The sequence below is a fragment of the Pelobates fuscus genome, chromosome 9 (assembly GCF_036172605.1).
Source record: "Pelobates fuscus isolate aPelFus1 chromosome 9, aPelFus1.pri, whole genome shotgun sequence".
Taxonomy (NCBI): domain Eukaryota; kingdom Metazoa; phylum Chordata; class Amphibia; order Anura; family Pelobatidae; genus Pelobates; species Pelobates fuscus.
In genome coordinates, this window is record NC_086325.1 from 76,450,831 (window position 1) to 76,475,084 (window position 24,254).

Here is a 24,254-nt window from a genome sequence, read left to right on the forward strand (position 1 = left end):
CAGCAGCTCCATTGGACTGAGGATGATAGGCAGAGGAGAAATTCAATTTGATGCCTAGTTGGGAGCAGAATGATCTCCAAAAACGGGAAACAAATTGGGAGCCTCTGTCAGAGACAATTTGGGAAGGTATCCCATGCAAACGGAAAATCTCCCTGGCGAATATCTCCGCTAATTCGGGCGAAGATGGGAGTTTAGGTAAGGGAATGAAGTGAGCCATTTTAGTAAATCTGTCTACCACAGTGAGGATGACAGTCTGCTTTTTAGAGATAGGCAAATCAACAATGAAGTCCATTGCCAGGCAGGACCAAGGCTTTTCAGGAACCTCTAAAGGGTGCAGAAATCCGCATGGAAGCGAATGGGGTAGCTTGGTCTTGGTACAAACTTCACATGCCCCGATGAATTCTTTAATATCCTTGCGTAAGTCAGGCCACCAAAAATCTTTAGAGACCAGCGCATAAGTCTTGCGGATGCCAGGATGCCCAGCCACCTTGCTGTTATGGAGACAGCGTAGCACCTCCAGTTGGAGAGCGGCAGGAACGAAGTGTTGATCCCCAGGAGTCTGTTTGGGTGCCAAATGCTGAAACTTCATGATCTCAGAAAGCAATGGAGAGTGAATCCTGAGATTCGTGTTCGTGATGATATTCCCATTAGGAACTATGGAGGACAGAAGTGGTTCAGTTATAGTGGATGGTTCATATTGACGAGACAAAGCATCGGCTTTAGAGTTCTTAGAACCAGGTCTATACGTAAGTACATAATTAAAGTGAGTGAGGAACAAAGCCCAGCGAGCCTGCCTGGCGGACAAGCGCTTAGCCTCCCCAATATAAGACAAGTTCTTATGATCCGTTAGGATAGTAACAGGGTGTAGTGTCCCTTCCAGTAAATGTCTCCACTCCTTTAAAGCCTTAATGACCGCTAACAGTTCCCTCTCCCCGATGTCATATCTGCTCTCAGGCCCAGAAATTTTTTTAGAGAAGAAACCACAAGGGTGTAACGGTTTATCCACCCCTAACCTTTGAGACAGAACAGCCCCAACTCCTGTCTCAGAAGCATCGACCTCGAGCAAGAAAGGGAGAGTCGTATCAGGATGAACTAGAATGGGAGCTGAGGCAAAAAGTTCCTTGAGAGTCTTAAAAGCACCAAGAGCTTCCTCAGACCAGAACTTAGTATCAGCCCCTTGTTTGGTCATATTGGTAATAGGCGCAATGATAGAGGAGTAACCCTTAATGAAGCGCCTATAGTAGTTGGAAAAACCAATAAACCTTTGGATAGCCTTGAGTCCTTTGGGCAAAGGCCAGTCTAAAATAGATTGGAGTTTACCAGGATCCATTTTAAAACCTTCCCCAGAAATCACGTACCCAAGAAAGTCTACCTGAGACTGATCAAAACTGCACTTTTCCAATTTGCAGTATAGACCATGTTGCAGAAGTTTGTGTAACACCTTTCTGACCTGTCTATGGTGAGCCTCAATCTCCTTAGAGTGTATTAGTATGTCGTCCAGGTAAACAATAACACAGTCATGCTGAAACTCCCTAAGTACCTCATTAATCAACTCTTGAAATACTGCAGGAGCATTGCATAGTCCAAATGGCATAACAGTGTATTCGTAATGGCCATACCGGGTATTGAATGCCGTCATCCACTCGTGACCTTGCTGGATTCTCACCAAATTGTAAGCCCCTCTGAGATCTAACTTGGTGAAGATTTTGGAGCCCTTAAGACGATCAAATAACTCGGTAATCAGTGGGATAGGATAGGCATTTCTGACAGTTATTTTATTCAAGCCTCGGTAATCGATACAAGGTCTCAGCGTGCCATCCTTCTTCTTAATGAAAAAGAACCCCGCCCCGGCCGGAGAAGAAGACCTCCTAATGAATCCCTTTTCTAAATTCTCCTGAATATATTCCTCTAGAACCGAGTTTTCCTGAACAGACAAAGGATATACATGGCCCCTCGGAGGCATAGTCCCGGGTAGAAGCTTAATTTTACAGTCAAATGACCTGTGTGGCGGCAAAGAATCGGCATTCTTCTTGTCAAACACTGCCCTTAAGTCTAGGTAAAGGTCTGGTATTTGTCTTTCTGTGGACTGAGTAGGATTCTCCTGTATGTTAATATTAGCTAATGGAGAAACCTTGCCCAAACACCGATCCTGGCAGCCCTGACCCCACGAGAGTATCTCCCCTAACTCCCAATCAATAATAGGGTTATGTTCTTTCAACCATGGGTACCCCAGAACTATGGGAACGGAAGGAGACGAAATGAGCAGAAGAGATAAATTCTCCACGTGTAGGATACCAACATTTAACTCAATGGGTATGGTCTCACGAAAGATAACAGGGTCTAGTAGTGGTCTACCATCTATGGCCTCAACGGCCAAGGGTGTCTCCCTTAGCTGGGATGGGAAATTGTTTTTACTAGCAAAGGCTTGGTCGATAAAATTCTCAGCAGCACCGGAATCTAGCAAAGCCATAGCCCTTACTACTTCCCTCCCGCAAGTTAAGAAAACTGGTAGCAGAAGCCTGTGATCTTTATAATTAGGAGTAGAGGACAAAATAGAAACACCCAAGGCCTGTCCCCTAGAGAGACTTAGGTGCGAGCGTTTCCCGGGCGGTTAGAACAGTTCGAGAGTAAATGACCCTTAGCTCCACAATACATACACAAACCCTCTCTTCTCCTGTACTGTCTTTCCTCCTCAGAGAGGTGGGTATACCCTATCTGCATAGGTTTAGGAAGCAAAGATACCGTGGAGTCAGGACTTGGAAAAGCGGGGGCTAACCTAAAAGAAGGTCTCCGGTTCCTCTCTCGAGTGTTCTGTCTCTCTCTTAAACGTTCATCTATACGAGAGATGAACGAAATTAAATCCTCTAAATTCTCAGGGAGTTCTCTGGTAGCAACCTCATCAAGGATTACTTCAGATAAGCCATTCAAAAATACATCCATATACGCCTGCTCATTCCACTTGACCTCTGACACCAGAGACCTGAACTCTAGTGCATAATCCACCAGTGTTTGGTTCTCCTGTCTCAGACGCAACAGTAATCTGGCTGCATTAACCTTTCTACCTGGAGGGTCAAATGTTCTTCTAAAAGCAGCTACAAAGGCGTTATAGTTATAAACTAATGGGTTATCGTTCTCCCATAATGGGTTGGCCCATCTCAGAGCTTTCTCAATAAGTAGGGTGATAATAAATCCTACCTTTGCCCTATCTGTAGGATAAGAGCGAGGTTGCAATTCAAAATGGATACTAATTTGGTTTAAGAAACCACGACACTTCTCAGGAGCCCCACCATAGCGTACTGGGGGGGTAATGCGAGAAGAAGCACCCACTGTGGCTACCTCTAGACCTGAACCGACAGGAGAAACAGGGGTATTACGTATCTCCTCTGGTGGGTTATTGGCACGAGATAATAGAGCCTGTAGCGCAAGCGCCATCTGATCCATTCTGTGATCCATGGCTTCAAACCTAGGATCAGGAGAGGCAAGCTGACTGTTTGTACTCGCAGGATCCATTGGCCCTGTCGTAATGTCAGGATCGGGACAGGGATCCAACACGCAGAGTACAAACAGTAGCCAGATACGTATACCGGACCTTAGAATGGCCGGACTAACGTAAGTAGTACAGTATAGAATGGTCAAAGACAAGCCGAGGTCGAGGGTAACAGAAGACAGGTAAGCGAGAGACAAGCCGAATCAAGGGTAACAGAGATAAGCAGAGTAAGGTAAACAAGCCGGGTCAAAACCAAAAGGGATAATAGAATACACAAGCACTGCGTGACTAGAACAAGCTAGAACCACGACAGGGCAATGAGCTAATGAAAGAAGCTCTGTTAAATACCCTGTTCAGAGCAGTAACCACGCCTCCGAGGCGTCCTGATTGGTCCTGCAGCAATTGAGTGACAGGTCGTTCCGGAGGAGTGTCCTGATGACCACTTCCTGCCTAGATGCTGTAAAAGGCAGTCACTCCCTCGCGGCCGGCCTTGCATGCCCGGATAGACCGTGGGAAAGGGAGCCATCAGGCCGTCTGGATGGAGGAACAGCTAAGTCTCTACCTCTTTCGGAGGTAGAGACCGCAGGTACCCTGACAGTTATAGGGCTATAAGTACAAGTAGTGACATTGTAACACTGTTATCTGTCATAAATCTCTGAATCACACCTCAGATGTACATATTTTTTAAAAGTAGACAACCCAGGGTATTCAATATGATTTATGTCCAGTCTTTCTTAGTAGCCACTTAGTCACAAACACTGTGCATTTATATTTGTTTGTGTTTTAAAAAAATAGTGTTTATGACTAAATGGCTAAAAAAAAAAAAAAATGGGGAGTAATTCTCATTCCTGGGCTACCATACGCTCTCAAAGGCAACATAATGTCAGGATTACTAGTTGATCCAGAACGTAGAATTGTATCACACCTAGGACTAAAATGTAACGTCTTACCGGGCCTTAAAATGGCCGGACTTAACGTACCAAAGAATAGCCAGAATACTTGCCAAAGTCTGGGTCACAGAATAGGACTTCCTTGCGTTCCTGAATGGCATGACTCTAAACTGGTTCAAGCCAAGCGGGGTGATGAAGGCCGACTTGGGGATAGCTTCCTCGGCCAGGGGTATCTTCCAGTAGCCTTTGCAAAGGTCTATGGTGGTCAGATAGCGTCCTCTAGCGATGCGATCTAACAGTTCATCAATTCTGGGCATCGGGTATGCGTCTGTAATAGTCCGGTTGTTTAGTCGCCAGTAGTCCACGCAGAACTGGGCGGTCCCTTCTTTCTTAGGTACGAGGACTACCGGAGAGGCCCACGGACTGTTAGAGGATTCGATGACGCCTAATTGCAACATCTCCTGTATCTCCTACCGCATTCCTTCTCGGATTGCTTTAGGGATACGGTAAGGAGGTTGTCTAAGGGGTGCTTGCCCCAGGGTTTCCACTTTGTGGAGGGCTAACGTTGTAACTAATGGGCCTGTCGCTTCTCTGTTTCTGTCAACATCTCTCCTAACTTCACCTGACTGGTTGGTTTGCTCATCTTTTTCTAGCAGATCGGGGAGGGGGAGACTGTCAGGGTCATCTGTAACTGGGGCACATACAGCGGCTATGTCTTCCTGCCTCTCTTGGCACTGCTTTAACATATTAACATGAAAGGATCGTCGTATACTCTCATTGGTACAGCAGGCGACAATATAAGTGGTGTCACAGAGCTGTTCCACCACCTTGCCAGGCTGCTCGAAGCTTGTCCTGCTGGGTAGGCTTTAATACCAGAACTTTTTGCCCCACCTGGAATGTACGCTGGCGTGCACCCCGATTGTGCCAAACCTTCTGTCGCCCCTGGGCCGCCTGGAGATTGTTCTTTACCAACCTAGCCAACTGTTCCATGCGGTCCCGAAGTTCCAGGACATATGGCACGATGGGGGTCCTTTCGTGTTCTGTTTCCCCTTCCCAGTGTTCCCTGATGAGATCCAGGGGGCCTTGCACCCTTCTCCCATAAAGTAACTCTAAAGGGAAAAACCCAGTAGATTCCTGCGGCACCTCTCAGTAAGCAAACAAGAGATGAGGCAGGAACTTCTCCCAGTCTATGCAAGGATCTGTAAAGGTCCGTAACCTCTCACAAAGACCGTTAGTCTGGGGGTGGTAAGATGAACTATATATCGGCTTGATACCACAGACTTTCCAAATTTGTTTGGGTAGTTCTGCGGTGAATTGGGTTCCTTGATCGGAAATGATTTCCTTGGGGAACCCCACTCTAGACAATATCCAAACTAGAGCCTCAGCAACCGTCTTTGCATGGATATTTGATAGAGCAATTGCTTTGGGGTAGCGGGTAGGATAGTCCACCACGGTAAGGATGTACTTCTTACCATATGGACTGGGCCTGGCTAGGGACCCACTAGGTCCACTGCTATCCTGCTAAAAGGCTCCTCAATGATAGGCATCGACAGCAGTCGAGCTTTAGGGTGATCACCCCCTTTTCTTACTCGCTGACACGTGTTGCAGGTTTCATAACCCCCACATTTACGGTGCCGGATACTGCTCCCCAATCTAGATGAACACGGGCAGGTCCCCCAGCTACCCGGACGGCCACAGTTTGTCCAGTGTGTTCTTTGTCTCGTATCAGTTGGTGCTGTACCAAAGTCAGGGTAGCTCCTGTGTCTCTAAGTCCATGGGCCGATTGCCCGTCTACCAGCACGATTTGCCGGTGATGTTGCCGGTTATCCCGGGTGGCTGCTCGACTCCTGTTCAAATAGCCGAACCTCCATGGAAGGTAAAGTTTTAGCGGTGTTCATGCCATCGAGTGTCCGATTTGAGTTCCATGCACTCAATGACTAAACACCGCTGGATGAGTTCAACTAAACAAGATGGTCGCCACCACGTGTTCGATTGGCGACCACTTCAATATACTTTAGGAGTTCGATTTGTTAAAGTACCAGTTCAAAAAAAGGGCACAAACAGTATTTCTTTTTCCACAGAGCCATAGTCATGGGGGATCCGTCACACTTACATACATATTTTCTTTTTATAAACCCCTATTATCTCATATGTTTTGGATAATCAGGTATAGTTTTCTCTTTATACCTTTTGCTTTATATTATTGAAATATATATTTTTTCATTTTCTTTTGGTTTAATCAATATATTAAATGTTATGTTTTAGCTAGAATGGAACTAGTAGGCAAGCACTTCTCTATTTGATAAAGAAATGATGTTGCACTCCGTCAAGATAATATTCTAGACTGAGTGAAAGAAATGTACTCTTGAACCTAATCACAAGCACCTTTGACTCAGCATTAACTATTAATTGTTTTAATAGTTTGTTTGTAGTTCACTCCCTTCTGTAAACCTGGATTGCAAACTATACAAGAAGACATGCAGAAGTGATCACAAAATTAGTATAGTGAATTTTAAATGTAAATTTTTTTTTTAAATGTCTTTATTTCTCAAAGTGTGTCCTTTTTCAATTTTCTTTTTATTGTATAGTTTGGAAAGAATATAGATACATGAAAGACATCAGACTACGATGTTTAAAGGGACACTGCAGGCACCACAACCACTGTAGTGGTTATAGTGGCTGAGTTAAGCAATAACATACTGTCGCATCTGAAGTAAAAATGAGATGAATAGCAATTACAGATTTTAACTTGGAGTTTGAGCTTAGAAGGGGTGTGATGGACCGTCTGGCACCCCGACTGGGTACCTCCGTCATTCGCTGCTTCCTAGTAATCCTTGAGTACCATAAGCAATGCACCGGGCACCATAACCACCCTAAACCCTATAAACCACCACAGCTTGGGCTCTCGCTGTCCTCCACCCACCATTGACCCAAGACCAGGATCCAGCTTCCAATGGGTAGACCTCTCCTAGTCCAGAGACAAAAGCAGGCTGCTCTAACAAGAGCAATCGTTGTGATCCAAGGGAGTATAGTGATTATAGCAATCCCCAGAGTGAATATAGCTCTCCAATCCCCCAAACATGAGCCTAGACTTCATGAAGGGTAAAACGAATCTGTTTGATGATAAAAAGTGAATACACCCCAATCAAGAGGGGACTCAATACTGGATTTTAAAGAAGGGAAATTCAAACTGCAACTATAATAACTAGCGTAGAGTTAAGATTTGTGGGGAGATAATCACAAATATCCTCAGCTATATATATATATATGCCTAAGTATCTAATAAATAAAGTACTTTATTAGGTAAAAACGAGAGAAAAAAATGATACAAATGGAACTTATGCTGGGAAGCAGATATAATTGTTATGTATATTACAACCACACAATCCTTGTTTAGCGGCCAACAACTGCAGCCATACTCAATTGGGACTTAAATCAACCATAGTAATGGCTGCTAAGTCCATATAAACAGGATTGCTATAAGGGAATGTTCACTAAATAGTGATCTGGGTAATACACAAAACCTTGGAAGCAAAGTCTGTTTAATGGCACTTTGTTTAGGGCACTCCCTCTGGACTACAGTAAAAACATATATTCGATTACATTAGCTCTCAGGTCCAGGACCAGTGGTGTATCCTGGTTTTGTGCTGCCCTAGGCATGACAAAACTCAGGCAACCCCTCCACCCAGCCCCCCCTCTTCCTACGCCATCCCCCCTTCCCCACCTTCTAAATACACACACAACACATTCACTGAAAGACACACATACACTAGCTAACAGACACATACATTCACTAACAGACACGCATTCACTCTCACTAACACACACACACTAACAGACACACACACACTCACTCACAGACGCACACACACTCACTAACAGACACACACACACACACTCACTAACAGACACACACACTCACTAACAGACACACACACACACGTTAACACACTAACATTTAAAAAAAAAATTCAATCCCCCCAGCCTCCTTACCTTTGGGAATGCTGGGGGTAGGGGGTTCTCCCTTTCCCTGGGTTCCAGTGGGGCTGCTGGGCTGCCGGCCGGTGACTGCAGGCGGCGAGGGAGCACTGATCCTCCTGTTCAGCTTCCTTCGCGCGTCGCAGAGTGATGCCGGGAGCCGGAATATGACGTCAATCAGTAATCAGTGCTCCCTCGCACTTGGGCATTTGGGGGCTGCTTTTTTTGCCGCCCTCTGGAAAGTGCCGCCCAAGGCAACGCCTTGTTTGCCTCGCGGCTAATACGTCAATACGGTCAATCCCTTCCCTATGCCTGGGAGATAATTGAGTCAAGCACTGTGTTAAACTCCAGGCACAAAAAAACACTGATTTTTACAAAACCCCGAAAATACCTTAAAACACACAAAATCCCCACAAATCAAACATATCCAACATATTCAAAAATCACCCAGATCAGTTGAGGGATTCAGGAATTTCCCATGCCCAAAACAATTCCAGAGAATGGCGGCTAAGTGCCGCTGAGGACCGACCATGAGCCGCGAAGTCTTCATGACGAAAAAAGTTCCAGGGCAAGTCCCCCTGAAGTCTATTTGCGGTTTTGGTCCATGCGAACGGCCACCAGGGAACTAGTGTTCGGTTCTATGCGCATGAATGGAAACTGAGGATAATATGCAGAAAAAAGCCAAGGGCGTCTAATTAAAAATGTTATTGGTGTATGTAGTGATAACGTACAACTAAAATATACCATGATAAAGTAATCAAACCTTTCTAGACTGTAAGCTCATTTGAGTTCATCAATCTATTGTTTCTGTAACATTTTGTAATTGTCTCATTTATTGTAAAATTTCCCCCTTTTTAATAATTTTGTAAAGCGCTGCGGAAAAAGTTGGTGCTATATATAAAAATAATAGTAATAATCTAACACAATTTGGGGATTATTTACTAAACTGAGATATGGAATTATAGCAAACTGATGATCGAGTGGCAAAATGTAGGCTAAAATATCTAAGCTTTGACTATAACCATGTTAGACCATATTTTCCAGATTTCAATTCTCTGCCATTCGAAGTTTAACTGAATAAACCACTCACTTCAAAAAAAAAATGTTTTTTTTTTTTTTTTTTTTACATGTTAGTGGATTATATTTACCAGCATCCTCAAACAACAAACATCATTCTAGTTATTACAAGTGTTAAACAGTGTTAATTGTGGCAGCAAATTTCAATTTAGTTTTAGTCATAGTCTTTTGACTAAAAGACTGGTCTGCTGCAGTGTCCTTAAAGGACCACTATAGTGCCAGGAAAATAAACTCGTTTTCCTGGCACTGTAGTGTTAATGTTAATTTTCTTTATTTAAGTTGTGCATGGATTAACAAACAGATTTGCACAGCCACAATAGCTGGTGCAATCATATCATAAAACAATGGTGAACAACAGAGCGGCTTTGTATACAGTGCACTTTTTCTTTTTTTATAATGGAAGATTCTCTTCTAAGTTTGAGTTACAGGTCTAGACTAAGTATGTCATAAAGATTGACCCAAGGGTATACTATCTAGACTGACAGTAAATTATATATCAAATACAAAGATAGTTTGAAATACAATGTGCTTGAGTGTGAGTTATACTACGCTTGCAAAGATAGTTTGAAATACAACGTGCTTGAGTGTGAGTTATACTACGCTTGTCACTTCAAAATTTGACATTAACTGCACAATTGTTATCAACAACACTGACAGAATTATCAACTGAACCAGGAATTATTGGGAATTTCTTAGAGAATTTTAAATTTGGGGCTGAAATATCTACTTTGAAAGCATTCTTCATCTTTTCCAGCTAAGATATTTTGACATATAGTGTGCAATTCATTGGTAAGGTATTCAGGTGAGTGATTAAGCAGCATATGTCTAATACTTCACCTAATAATAAAAGCACAGACATATATAGAACAACTCCATCCAACTTGTAGATTTTCCCACAATATTATTATTTATAAATAACCCACATAGAGTATTGGGTTAGGCCCTCATAGTTACATGTTAAAACCTCTTCTTTGTTTTAATACTGTTTCCTCTGGCATATTACATCTCATTAAGCCAGGTTTACCATTAATTGAACTACTAAGTACTATTAATAGTGATAAAAAAATATTACAAATACTATGCATAGCCTGGCAAAAAAAGGAAAAAAAACCGCCCTCCCTCGTGTTTATTGTAGGTAGAATGGAGCTAACACAGAAGAACAATGGTGACGTCGCAGCTTGGATGATTGGGGGAGTGGCCAAGTGCTATCATGTGACAGAGCAGTGGGTCTCTGCAGTCAGTGTTGGAGTTTGCTCCGTAGTGTTCGGTCATGGAACGCTATGTATCGCTGTTCGCTCTGTGCCTGCTGAGCCTGGGTGAGTTAGGATGCTTCTGGCCGTGAAGGATGGAGATACTGGCTTGGAGGGGGGGGGGGGAAGGGAAGCTGGGCCCAGGCATTGTATCCGAACAATGAGCAGATAGGCTGAGGTGTAATTGCTGGGTGAGGTCGGTTGTTTTTGCATGAGGGCCCACATAGTAAATAAATAGTTTCAATGGCTATTTGTTGATAGGAAGGTATGGGTTGGGGTTGTTATGGTTAAGGCTACTTCCTATTTGATGGCAATCAGGTTATGTTGACCACTGTAGAGTTACAGTGCCCATGATGGCAAAGCATCATGGGAGTGGTAGTCCTATAGAAGGAGGGGGGGGGGGGGGGGTGGGTACTGGGACACATCTTGAAAATGTGGGTCTCTTACTTTAGAGCCAGAGTGGAATGATTTTGCTGTTTGCTCTAGTTTGAAAGCCTTTATGTAGAAATACACCAGACTCCCCAACAAAGTTTACCATCTGTATATATACAGTGACAATCACAACTACAAAATAATGTGCCATATAGGACACTAAGGCTGAGGAATTGGGAAGATACCATCTGAAAGCTCTTTTGTGGCACAATACGTGCGAGTAGATAAATATATGCCTCACTATATCTATATACAGTTTCCACTATGATGTGCCCTTTCTCTCTCCCTTAGTAGGATTACACCTACGTATGTTTATATGTAACATTTACTATCTGAACAGATGTCAAGCTTTTATGGGTGACATTTCTCAAGATGTTCAATCAGCTGGTAGCCTACCCTAAATGTGCGGGGGTTATCTTGCTTTCAATGTTTCAGGAATTTATATCAAAGATGGAGAAATAATGGTATTTTAGTTTGGATATTTTCCTGACTAATAGTGGGTGTGATTGTCTTAACTTATAACCCTATTCAAACTTTCTATACAAAAACTTCATTTACAGGGTTATTTACTGAAGTGAGAATACGAAGTGATATTTTTTTTTTTTTTTTTGGTGAATGGAAAGCATAAAAGACTTACAGAATTTTTCCTGTTCAACCATTTTGTCCTTAAACTTTAAATCCAGTTTGAATTCATCTTTGAATCTCACAGTGAATAACCTGTCGGTTACTTGTCACCTAATGCAAATGGAGATCTTCCCAAGATGTGCTTTGCTAAGCGTTTAATGTAATGCTTGACTGTCACTTTTCCATAAGGCTGCAAAGCAAATTTAAAAACATGACTAACCTAAACTTTGTGGGTGGTTGAATATTAAAAGTGGGTTTTTGGATGAAGGCCAATGTTTGAGCTAAAGCTGTGGCCGAAATGCAAGCTGTTCGCTCACTTATCATGTCTCATATTCTTTGTCCCCTCCTACCTATCCTGTGCTGTTGCATAACAAATGGCCAGGTTCACATTACATCTGCTTGTGATGCTAAAATAATGGTACCTAGGCTTCTTATCTTTCAAGATAAAATGTGTTTTCAGTTTAAAGTGTGAAAAACCATAATTGAAACCTCCACCCTGGCTGTGCTTCCTTTGAGATGCCATTTATTGCGCACGTGCCTTGCTAGTATGAATTTGATAGTCAGGTAACATCCATAAAACTTTCTAACTTATAAGAATACTGTCACTTTTATATGGTTTGGTCATAATGTAAGGAGCTGGTATATACAGTGTTTCCGCTTGTGACTTCACCTCTAGTAGCATCAATAGCCAGCTCGAAGAAAAAGATCCGGCTGGGTAACGACAATTCTGTGCTCAGTGCATTATTGGCTGAGAGCATTTTAACAGACCCAGTCATCCAATGAATGAGCAGCATTATTGGTACCCAATTTCTGCAGCTTTTGGAGAAGCGATTATGTTGCTATTACAGCGGGACCTGGAAATAGTGCAAATCACTGCAAAATGGTTTGCCCAGTTACACTGGTGCCAGGGTACACCTAACATCATATCAACTACAGCAGGCTGTAGTGATTTTATGATGCTTGAAGTGACCTTTTTAATAAAGGTATTAGTAAAACATTAAATGGTTCCTCTCAGAGGTGTACCTAAAGCGTTTGGCACCCTCTTATTCTCTCTCTTGAATTAATGCATCTCTATGAGGACATGCTGATTGACCAGCGCAGTACTTGAGTTAACGCCTCGCTCGCCCCCTTGACTGAGATCATCAGAACTGACTATCAATTTTGATGATCTCAGCCAAGGGCGAGGATTGGGGGCAGTGCTGGCGAAGAATAAAGGTGTGTGTGTTTTTATTTTTATTTCTTTTTTGTTTTTAAATCCTATTCAAGGGGCGGCAGGCCAACTGGCCAGCCACATATACAGTTTTTAATGCTATAGGGTCAGGAATTCCTGACCCTATAGTGTTCCTTTTTAAAGCACTGCTTTTGGTTGGAATAATAACCCTTTCAGGACCTTGTAGTATCGGATTTTACTGTAAGTCAAACTGATTTATCTGATGGTAACATAATGCAGGTTTCAGCTCGTTCTGACTCTAAACTATTCTTCCTCATTGCAATTCTTAGATCTGAATCAGTCTTTTTGCCTTAATGATATTGTGAAATAAGCAGGTTTTCCTGGTCCTAGTTAAGTTGTGATTTTTTTTTTTTTTTAAATGTCTTGTGCTGGGCTGCATGCACCTGAAAAAGCTGGCTTACTTGAGTGTTGCTTGGACCACAACATATGAAATTCAACAGTAATGGGTACATCTGAGCTGTAAATAAAATCATCTAGTGTCTAAATTGGAGGTGAGGGGGGTGGGGTAACCTACTGGTAATTCTAACTCCTACAAGAATATTGCACCGTTAAGGATGCTTAATAGGACACTATAGCCATCAACACAACTTTAGCTTAAAGGAAAATTATAGAGTCCGGAACACAAACACGTATTCCTGACCCTATAGTGTTGAAAAACCATCTAGCACCAGTCTACTCGTGCTGGCTGTGCCCCTGATCTGCCTGCTTGGCTGACCTCATATGTCTCAAGACCAGAAAAGTCCCATGGAGAACTGAAATGTCTACACATTTTCTGGTGTATAATTGCACAATAAAACTTCAAGATTTATCTATAAAGTCCTGTGAGTGCACCTTCATTGAGAGAGAGAAAATGTGTATCTTGTAATACCTTTTTTATTGGACTAACATAATTTTGTAATTACATCTGAAGCAGATATAGATATATTATAAAGTTGTGTGTGTATATATACATTTTAATTCATGAGTAGGGTGACTGCCTACCAGCCCAAGCAGTGCCCTTGCAGGTAGCTGTCTGCCATGTGATCGCTCTTTGAGACTGATCATATGGGCCCCGGGGGCCTGATTTGCCGTGGAAGTACTGCCTGGGCTTTTAGGCAGTCCTCCGGAGGCTCCAGAGCTCAAAACCGTTATGATGTTGCAATTTTGTTTAGTGATATCTACCGAGTAGAACAGTACAGTGTTAAATATAGCTCAGCACTCCACAAGCCGGCTATACCGGCCATGTGATCGCGAGGACCCCATGATCACTTGGCCTTGTAGGGCCTGATTGGTCGGAGGGAGACTGCCGGTGGGGGATTGGTGTTTCCACTTAAGTTTCCTTGATGGCAGGGATGTTCTATGCCACCTCCTAAGGACTGCATAAAACACCTGCCACCCTTCAGGGGTCAAATCACTTTTTTTGTATCTGTTTGTGTAGCCCTAGGCACACCTCTCCTGACTGTGACTGACACAGCCTGCATGGAAACAAAATGCTTATATTTTCAACTAGGTCTTAACTTTAAAAGTTATCTCCTGCTCTTTAAATTGAACTTGAACTAAATACATGAGGCTCTTGCAAGGTCTAGCAAGCTATTAAAAGTTCAAGGAATAAGAAATTCTAAATTAAACAGAATTTGCAATAAAGGAAGTGTAAACATTAGATGACTCTACATTGGAAGGCTGTGTAAATCACATGCAGTGAGGTGTGACTAAGGCTGTGTAAACAAAGTAACTGAACTCTTAAATGGCAGAGAATTGAACAGGGCATGATCTATACATCAAAACTGCTTCATTAACCCTTTCAGGACCGCTGACGGTTCAGGACCGTCAGCGGTAAAACGTGCGTTTGGACCGCTGACGGTCCTGAACCGTCATAACGGTCTGGAGCTACTTACCTGATCGCCGTCGGTCCCACGGCGGCGATCAGCTCTCCTCCCGGTCCAGGGGGACTGCCTGTCTGCCCGGGCAGTCCCCCCTCGGCAGATCAGGACCCCACGGCCATGTGATCACTCGATCACATGACCGCAATAGGGGTCCATGTGTCTGCCTGCAGGGGGACTGTCTGTGCTGACAGGCAGTCTCCCTGCAAGTGGAAAAAAACAAAGTGGGAAAAAAAAACAATCCGTGTAAAAAAAATATATATATGTGTGTGTGTGTATGTATATGTATGTATTATATCTATATGTACCTATATATAATATATGTATATATATCATGTCATACTAAGTGTATTTTTATATTTATATATACGTATATTAATATAAAAATACACTTATATTTAACCCCTTAAGACCGCAGCCAAATGTACAAGTTGTGATCAAAAAAAACGTAAACAAAACCTGGCATTTGCGCTATATGTCTGTCCAACCATAATTCACCTCTTTCATATTAAATGCACCCCCCATTATTATATATAATTTTATTCAGGGGAAACGGGGCTTTCGTTTAACATCAAATATTTAGGTATGGAACATAATTTAATATGAAAAAAATATTTAAAAAATGGGAGAAAATAAGAATTTTTTTAAATTTTTTTTAGTTCTACGTGACATTCTAACTGTGAATGTCATAATACTGTTTGCTTTTACTGCAATACAATACACATATTTGTATTCAGCGATGTCTCGCGTGTAAAACAGTACCCCCTATGTACAGGTTTTATGGTGTTTTGGGAAGTTACAGGGTCAAATATAGCATGTTACATATTTCAGTTTTTTTACATTGAAATTCGCCAGATTGGTTACGTTGCCTTTGAGACCATATGGTAGCCCAGAAATAAGAATTACCCCCATGATGGCATACCATTTGCAAAAGTAGACAACCTAAGGTATTGCAAATTGAGTATGTCCAGTCTTTTTTAGTAGCCACTTGGTCACAAACACTGGCCAAAGTTAGTGTTAATATTTGAAAATGCAAAAAACGAATTTGAACGCAAATTTTGGGCAGTGTTTGTGACTAAGTGGCTACTAAAAAACTGAACATACCCTATTTGCAATACCCTGGGTTGTCTACTATTGCAAATGGTATGCCATCATGGGGATAATTTTCATTCCTGGGCTACCATACGGTCTCAAAGGCAACCTGGCGAATTTTAATGTGAAAAAACTGAAACGCAAACCTTATATTTGACTCTGTAACTTTTGAAAACACCATAAAACCTGTACATGAGGGGTACTGTTATACTCAGGAGACTTCGCTGAACACAAATATTAGTGTTTCAAAACAGTAAAACGTATCACAACAATTATATCGTCAGTGTAAGCGCCATTTGTGTGTGAAAAATGCAAAAAATGTCACTGTCACTGACGATATCGTCGTTGTAATATATTTTACTGTTTTGAAACACTAATATTTGTGTTCAGCGAAGTCTTCCGAGTAAAACAGTACCCCCCATGTACAGGTTTCATGGTGTCTTGGAAAGTTACAGAGTTAAATATAGTGCTAGACAATGTAATTCCCTGAACTTTTGGCCTGGGTTGGCAGGCAGGTCCTGCAAATTGTAATTAATAAAATGACCTAATTATGTAAAATTATTACATAAATATATGCGTAGAATTATTATATATATATATATATGTGTGTGTGTGTGTGTGTGTGTGTGTGTGTGTATATATATAATTTTTTTTATTATTTTTATTTATATATAGGTATATACATAGTGATATATACGTATATACTTATGTATATAGATATATATATTTCGTTCTACATGTATTTTGATATCAATATATATATTAATTTTAAAATACAGTTAGAACGAAATTACGCATGTTAATATATTTTTTATTTTTTTTTTAACGTATTTATATATTTATTTATTTTTTATTATATATAAATATATATAATGAAAATTATATATATATATATTTAATCAATATCATTGTACGTGTATTTCGATATTAATATATATATATATAATGTATATATTAATATTAAAATACACGTAGACAGTGTATGCATGTGTGTGTGTGTGTGTGTATATATATATATATATATATATATATATATATATATATATATATATATATATAAAATTTATTTTTACACTGTTTTAACATTTTTTTTTTTTTTTTTCAGACAGCAGGGGGAGTACCTGTCATTACAGGCACTCCCCCTGCTGGCAATGCCTTGGACGGCTATGCCGTCCATGTGATCGCGGGGTCCTCGCAAGGACCTCGCGATCACATGGCCCTGGGCGGCTAAAGAGGACGCAGGGGGACTCCCTGGGCTCCCAGGTAAGTCCCCCCCATACCGCGATCGCCGGCGTGGGATCGCCGGCGACCGGGTAAGTACATAAGATCGCAGGACGTACTATGTCGTCCTGCGGCTTTTAGAGCCACCAAAATAAGTACGGCATAGTACGTCCTGCGGTCTTAAGGGGTTAAATTACACACGAATATATATATATATATATATATATATATATATATATATATATATTAACTATATATGGTGTGTGTGTGTGTGTGTGTATATATATATATATATATATTATTATAAAATACAAATAATATGTTAATAAAAATAAATAACAAAAAATAAAAATAACTTTTAATAATTAAAAATTATATATATGCAATTTTATTCTAACAGTATTTTGATATTGATATATATATTTATATCAAAATACACTTGGAATGTAATGATATATATATCTATGTATAAATAAAAATAATACGAAATATACATATGTCCACATACATAATTACATAAATAATTTCATAAATATACACGTAGACGTAAAATATATAAATATGTATACATATTAAAATTATACATGCGTATTTATTTAATTAAGTAATTTTAATGATTGCAATTTGAGGGACCTGCCTGCCAACCCAGGCCGAAAGTCCAGATCATTTAATTTGCTAGCACTGTGTTTAACCCTGTAACTTTCTATGACACCCTAAATCCTGTACATGGGGGTACTGTTTTACTCGGGAGACTTCGCTGAACACAAATATTAGTGTTTCAAAACAGTAAAACATATCACAGCGATGATATTGTCAGTGAAAGTGAAGTTTTTTGCATTTTTCAAACACAAACAGCTCTTTCACTGAGGATATTATTGCTGTGATATATTTTACTGTTCTGATACACTAATATTTGTGTTCAGCGAAGTCTCCTGAGTATAACAGTACCCCTCATGTAGAGGTTTTATAGTGTTTGTGAAAGTTACAGGGTCAAATATATATAAGGCTTGATTTTACTTTATTTATTTTTTTTTTTTTTTATTGAAATTTGTCAGATTGGTTAGGTTGCCTTTGAGAGCATATGGTAGCCAAGGAATGAGAATTAGCCCCATGATGGCATACCATTTGCAAAAGAAGACAACCCAAGGTATTGCAAATGGGGTATGTTCAGCCTTTTTTAGTAGCCACTTAGTCACAAACACCGGCCAAAGTTAGCGTTTTTTGCATTTTTAACACACAAACAAATATAAATGCTAACTTTGGCCAGTGTTTGTGACTAGGTGGCTACTAAAAAAGACTGGACATACCCCATTTTGAATACCCTGGGTTGTCTACTTTAAAAAAAATATGTACATGTTAGGTGTGTTTCGGGGATTTATGACAGATAACGGGATTTATGACAGATAACGGTGTTACAATGTCACTATTGATACATTTAAAATATATATATATTGAAACAGCAATTTCCTACTTGTAATTATAGGCCTATAACTTGCAATAAAGCATGTAAACACTCGGGACAAAATTTTGAATCTATTTAGCAGTTTTTTTCATTAGCTTTTGTAGATAAGTAAAAGATTTTTCAAGTAAAAGTCCAAAAACATGTTTTGTTTTTTTTTTGTTTTTTTTTGTTTAAATTTTTCACCATATTTTATTTTTTTAAAAATACAATATGACATAATACAAATAATGGTATGTAAAGAAAGCCCTTCTTGTCGTGAAAAAAACAATATATAATTTGTATGGGAACCGTAAATGAGAGAGCGGAAAATTACAGCTAAACACAAACACCACAAAAGTGTTAAAACTGCTCTGGTCCTTAACGTACAAACATCGCAAAAACAGGCCGCTCCTTAAGGGGTTAAGCTAAAGTTGTTTTGATGCCTGCTGTATCAGTTTAACCCCTTAAGGACCGGACTTTTTTTGCGATGTTGTACATTTGCTACCAGGCATCTTTTTGACACTTTTGTGGTGTTTGTGTTTAGCTGTAATTTTCCGCTCTCTCATTTACTGTTCCCATACAAATGATATATTGGTTTTTTTTCAGGACAAAAGGGGCTTTCTTTACATACCATTATTTATATAATCTCATGTAATTTAATTTTTAAAAAATGAGAAAATATGATGGAAAATTGAAAAAAATACACGTTTTTTGAATTTTATGTGAAAAATATTTTACTCATCTACAAAAGCGAATGAAAAAAACTGCTAAATAGATTCAAAATGTCGTCCTAAGTTCAAAAATACCCAGTGTTTACATGCTTTTTGCATGTTATAGGGCTATAAGTACAAGTAGGATATTGCGGTTTCAAAACATACATTTTTAAAATGTATCAATAGTGACATTGTAACACTATTATCTGTCATAAATTGCTAAATAACACCCCACATGTACATATTTTTTTAAAAGTTGACAACCCAGGGTATTCAATATGGGGTATGTCCAGACTTTTTTAGTAGCCACTTAGTCGCAAACACTGGCCAAAGTTAGCGTTCATATTTGTTTGTGTGTGAAAAAAGTAAACTAAATTGAACGCTAATTTTGGCCAGTGTTTGTGACTAAGTGGTTACTAAAAAAGACTGGACATACCCCATTTGCAATACCTTGGGTTGTCTTCTTTTGCAAATGGTATGCCATCATGGGGGTAATTCTCATTCCTGGGCTACCATACGCTCTCAAAGGCAACGTAACCAACCTGGCCATTTTCAATGTAAAAATATTTGACCCTGTAACTTTCAAAAACGCTATAAAACCTGTACATGGGGGGTCCTGTTCTACTCAGGAGACTTTGCTGAACACAAATATTAGTGTTTCAAAACTGGAAAATGTATCACAACAATTATATCATCAGTAAAAGTGCTGTTTGTGTGTGAAAAATGCAAAAAAATTCACTTTCACTGACAATATCATCGCTGTGATATGTTTTACTGTTTTGAATCACTAATATTTGTGTTCAGCGAAGTCTCCCGAGTAAAACAGTACCCCCCATGTACAGGTTTTAGGGTGTCGTAGAACGTTACAGGGTAAAAATACAGTGATAGCAAATTAAATTCTCTGGACTTTCGGCCTGGGTTGGCAGGCAGGTCCCTTAAATTGCCCTTAAACATATTTATATATTTGAAGTCTACGTGTATGTATATTTATATAATTATTTATGTAATTTTGTATATGGACATATGAATAGTTTGCATTCTTTTTATTTATTTATATATACATAGATATATATATACAATTTCATTCTAAGTGTATTTTGATATAAATATCAAAATAGTTAGAATTAAATTTCGTATAGATATATAATTTTTTATTATTTTTAATTTTTTTAAATTATTTATTATTCGTATTTTATAATAATATATATATATAGTTATTATATATTATATATATACGTGTGTAAATTAATTATAAGTGTATTTTTATATTAATATATGTACATATTAATAAAAAAATACACTTAGCATGACTATATATATACCGTATTTATCGGCGTATAACACGCACTTTTTCTCCCTGAAAATAGGGAGAAAATCATGGGTGCGTGTTATACGCCGATATCCCACATTTACTTACCTGTCTTGAAGCGTGGGCCGGCTTCACAGCGCGCACCGCGGAACTGGAACTTAAATTTCAGGTTCCGGTTTCCGGCGGGACTGAAAGGAAGTGTGCACTATTGTGTGCACTATTGTGTGCACACTTCCTTTCAGTCCCGCCGGAAACCAGAACCTGAAATTTAAGTTCCAGTTCCAGTTCCGCGGTGCGCGCTGTGAAGCCGGCCCACGCTTCAAGACAGGTAAGTAAATATGGGACAGAGGGAAAGTGCACTAGGGGACACTATGGGAGTGGGGGGACACACACTATGGGGGGTGGAGAATAGTATGGGAGGGGGGGGAAGAATACTATGGAAAGGGGGGGGACACTATGGGGGGGGGGAGAATACTATGGAAAGGGGGGGGGGCACTGGGGGGGGAGAATACTATGGAAAGGGGGGGGGAACACTATGGGAGGGGTGGAAATTTCCTGGAATTTCCTTCTGGAAATGAGGTGCGTGTTATACGCCGGGGCGTGTTATACGCCGATAAATACGGTGTGTGTGTGTATATATATATATATATATATATATATGATATATAGACACATATATCATAATATTTTTTTTTATTAACTTTCACTTTAAATTTTTTTTCTGATTTTACACTTGCAGGGAGACTGCCTGTCAGCACAGACAGTCCCCCTGCAGGCAGAGACTAGGACACCTATTGTGACCATGTGGTCGCCCTGTTGGGCGATCACATGGCCGCATGGGTCCTAAACCGCCATGGGGAGACTGTCTGTCTGGGCTGCAGGCAGTCTACCCACACCGGGAGCACCGCCGCCGGGGGAACGACGGCGATCGGGTAAGTACATTGGACGGTTCAGGACCGTCACCGGTCGGCAACGCAAAAATGCCGATGACGGTCCTGAACCGTCCTCCGTCCTTAAGGGGTTAGAGATGCTATAGCTACTGCAATCCATACTGTCCCCCATGTGATCCACTGCTTATTATAAATATCTTTTCCTTGTACATATTTGTTGCTAAAATAATGGTGTAATATGTTACTTTGTAGATCATGTAGCAGGAGTCCTGTAATTACGGTACTGAAGTAAACCTCAGCTATTATGGTCCCTTGATGATGGGCATCTGGCTGATTTTTATTTTTTTTTAAGCTGTAGTTACGTTTAGTTTTTTTTTTTTTTTTTTTTTTTTTTTTTTTTTTTAAATAATTCTTTATTTTTTCCACTCAGTAGCATGTACCAGTGCACATCAGCTTATGGGCTTACGCAGAAGCCAACTTTATCGACATTGTGGCATAATACAGCGTGACAATCACAATATTATGAGCCTCAGCTCTCTTATCAAAACCGATGGCGCCTGCCGGCCATGGAGGTATTTTGTAAATTTTAATTTCTCAGTACCCCTTGCTAGTATTTACATAATTTTACATTCGACTCGACAATTAAACAATCGATGTTAGGCTAAAAAGGAGGCCAAGTAAATTACAAACCCTCATACGGAGACCTTAGTCCTCGTTAACAGTGTAAACGTGGGTCAGAACCTAGAACCTAATACTCAGGCAATTGGGCCAAAAATAAGTAGCTATCATATGTGCCAGTTAATCCCCTAACTGTGCTACCTAGTTCCTCCGTACGCTAGATCTAGCCTGAGGAAACAGTCCTCAATCTCTCCATTTGCAGCGGAGCCTATTCCAGCCTGATTTTTTTTTTTTTGGAATTTTTATTTTTATTTTATTTATTTTGTTTTAGATCACATGAGTTCACCCAGCTGAACTGCTCACTAAATAGTGTGTAGCACCACCTAGTGCTTCTGATTATGTCTACAGCTCAGTGTTTACTCAAAACCAGTTACACAATCTACAAAGCAATACATTTTATTGTAACTTTATTTTTAGCATTGTGTTTATAAATGAATAAAGTGTCTTCCACAGTTGGGTATTGGGATTTCTATTGCCCAATGCAGAGGACATACACTTCTGATGGCCAACTTTATGGGCTTTACAGTTGGTTTGACATTGAGTGAGAGAAATATCAAATCACTGAAGTAGTCATGGGGCTTAGAGTAACCCTTTAAAAGGAACAATATAGTCACCAGAACTACAGGTGCTTCCTGTGTCAGTGCTGCATGGAGATGCTGAACATTCACCATAGAGATGCCTCTCTGGGGAGATGCTGATTAGCAAGCACAGCATTTTTGCTGCGCATGCGCAATAGCTTCTGTTTTCCTATGAGTGTCAATTTTGATGATCTCTGCCAAGGAGGCGGATTGGGCCGAATCCATCACTGGTGGACCCACACAGCGCTGGAACAAAGGTGTGTAAACATGCCTTTTTTATATAGGTTACAATGGGGCTAACACGTGATTACAGTGACAGGACATGTCTGTATTTCTGTCCCTATAGTGTTTATTTAAAGCAAGAGCACAAGATTTGTCTGAACAATATTTTAAATGCCCTGCTTCTGTAAATATTGCTGTAAAAGCAGCGAGGGATTTTAACAACCTTCCTCATTGACAGGTTATCAGGACGGGTATAGCAACTTTAATCCAGAGCTTATGCTGAATCCCACTAGCTGCCATGGCAAACACCATGACAACATCAGGTCACTGGAGTGCAGATGGTGCTTAAAGTCTGTATTGGCAGCCTTATGGTTTGAAATGCTGCACTTAAAGATGCCTAATGCTAACTCCATCTCTGTGTCACTGGCCAGTCTGGAAAGAGTAAGGTAGCCTACCCATTTTATGAAGAGGTGACCATGCCAAGCAAGTTTTACGCTGACCAAAAACAGTGTTTAAACATAGTTAGTTATTAGTTGGAGTTAACTTTTTTTTTTTTTTTTTCATTTTTAAGGCACAGGCTGAGCACCATAACCACTATACCATGCTGTTGTGGTTATGGTTCCCGAAATGCTCTGGTCCTCTCCAACTATGAAATCCCTTTCAGCTTTGTTGAATTTATCTAGTGCCGGTTAATCTATGGATAAAAGAATAGGTGTTATATTTTTTTTTTAATCTCGCCAAGCTAATAAATGAGTTCCTACATAGACCAGCATTTTGATTCAATGCAGCTGAAAGTGATTTGTGCACACTTAGTCAGTCTTGTAACACTTTGCCCATTTAACTGGGGTCCACTGGGCCAATCACCCACTCAATGAGAGCCAGAAATTATCTACTTTGCTCATTGATGCTTTTAGTGATCATAACATAAGCAAGTGCTAATGAAAACCGGTAATGTGCAGGTGCTTTCAACTCTCAATGAAGGAAGTGGCCAGTGTCTGGAAGACCCCAGGTAAGTTCTTTAAAAGGCTGACAAATATTTTGATTACTGACCTTTAACATGCCAGAACATTCCTGCCTCCATAAACTGAAGTGTGTACTTAAAAATAAGCTGCAGTGACAGGGCCTTTTGCACCAACATCACTTCAATACGATTTAATTAATTGGTTTTGGTAGTTGGAATGAGCTTATTCAATGGTATTCTATAACAAAGCTCCTATGCTATAATCCTGGTTTGTTGCACATTTATTTACGGCTGTTTTGGTTGACCGTTCCAACATTTATC

At 40.2% G+C, this 24,254-nt stretch overlaps 1 protein-coding gene across 3 annotated transcripts in view; it reads left to right on the top strand.

Moving 5' to 3' along the window:
• Positions 1-10,639: 10,639 nt before the first annotated feature.
• Positions 10,640-24,254, top strand: part of LAMP2 (lysosomal associated membrane protein 2) — a 32,976-nt gene continuing 19,361 nt past the window's right edge. For all 3 annotated transcript variants that reach the window (XM_063432093.1, XM_063432095.1, XM_063432094.1), the window contains exon 1: positions 10,640-10,748. In XM_063432093.1, the coding sequence (XP_063288163.1) occupies positions 10,703-10,748 (46 nt within the window). In that variant the 5' untranslated portion in view covers positions 10,640-10,702. The remainder of the gene's footprint in view (positions 10,749-24,254) is intronic.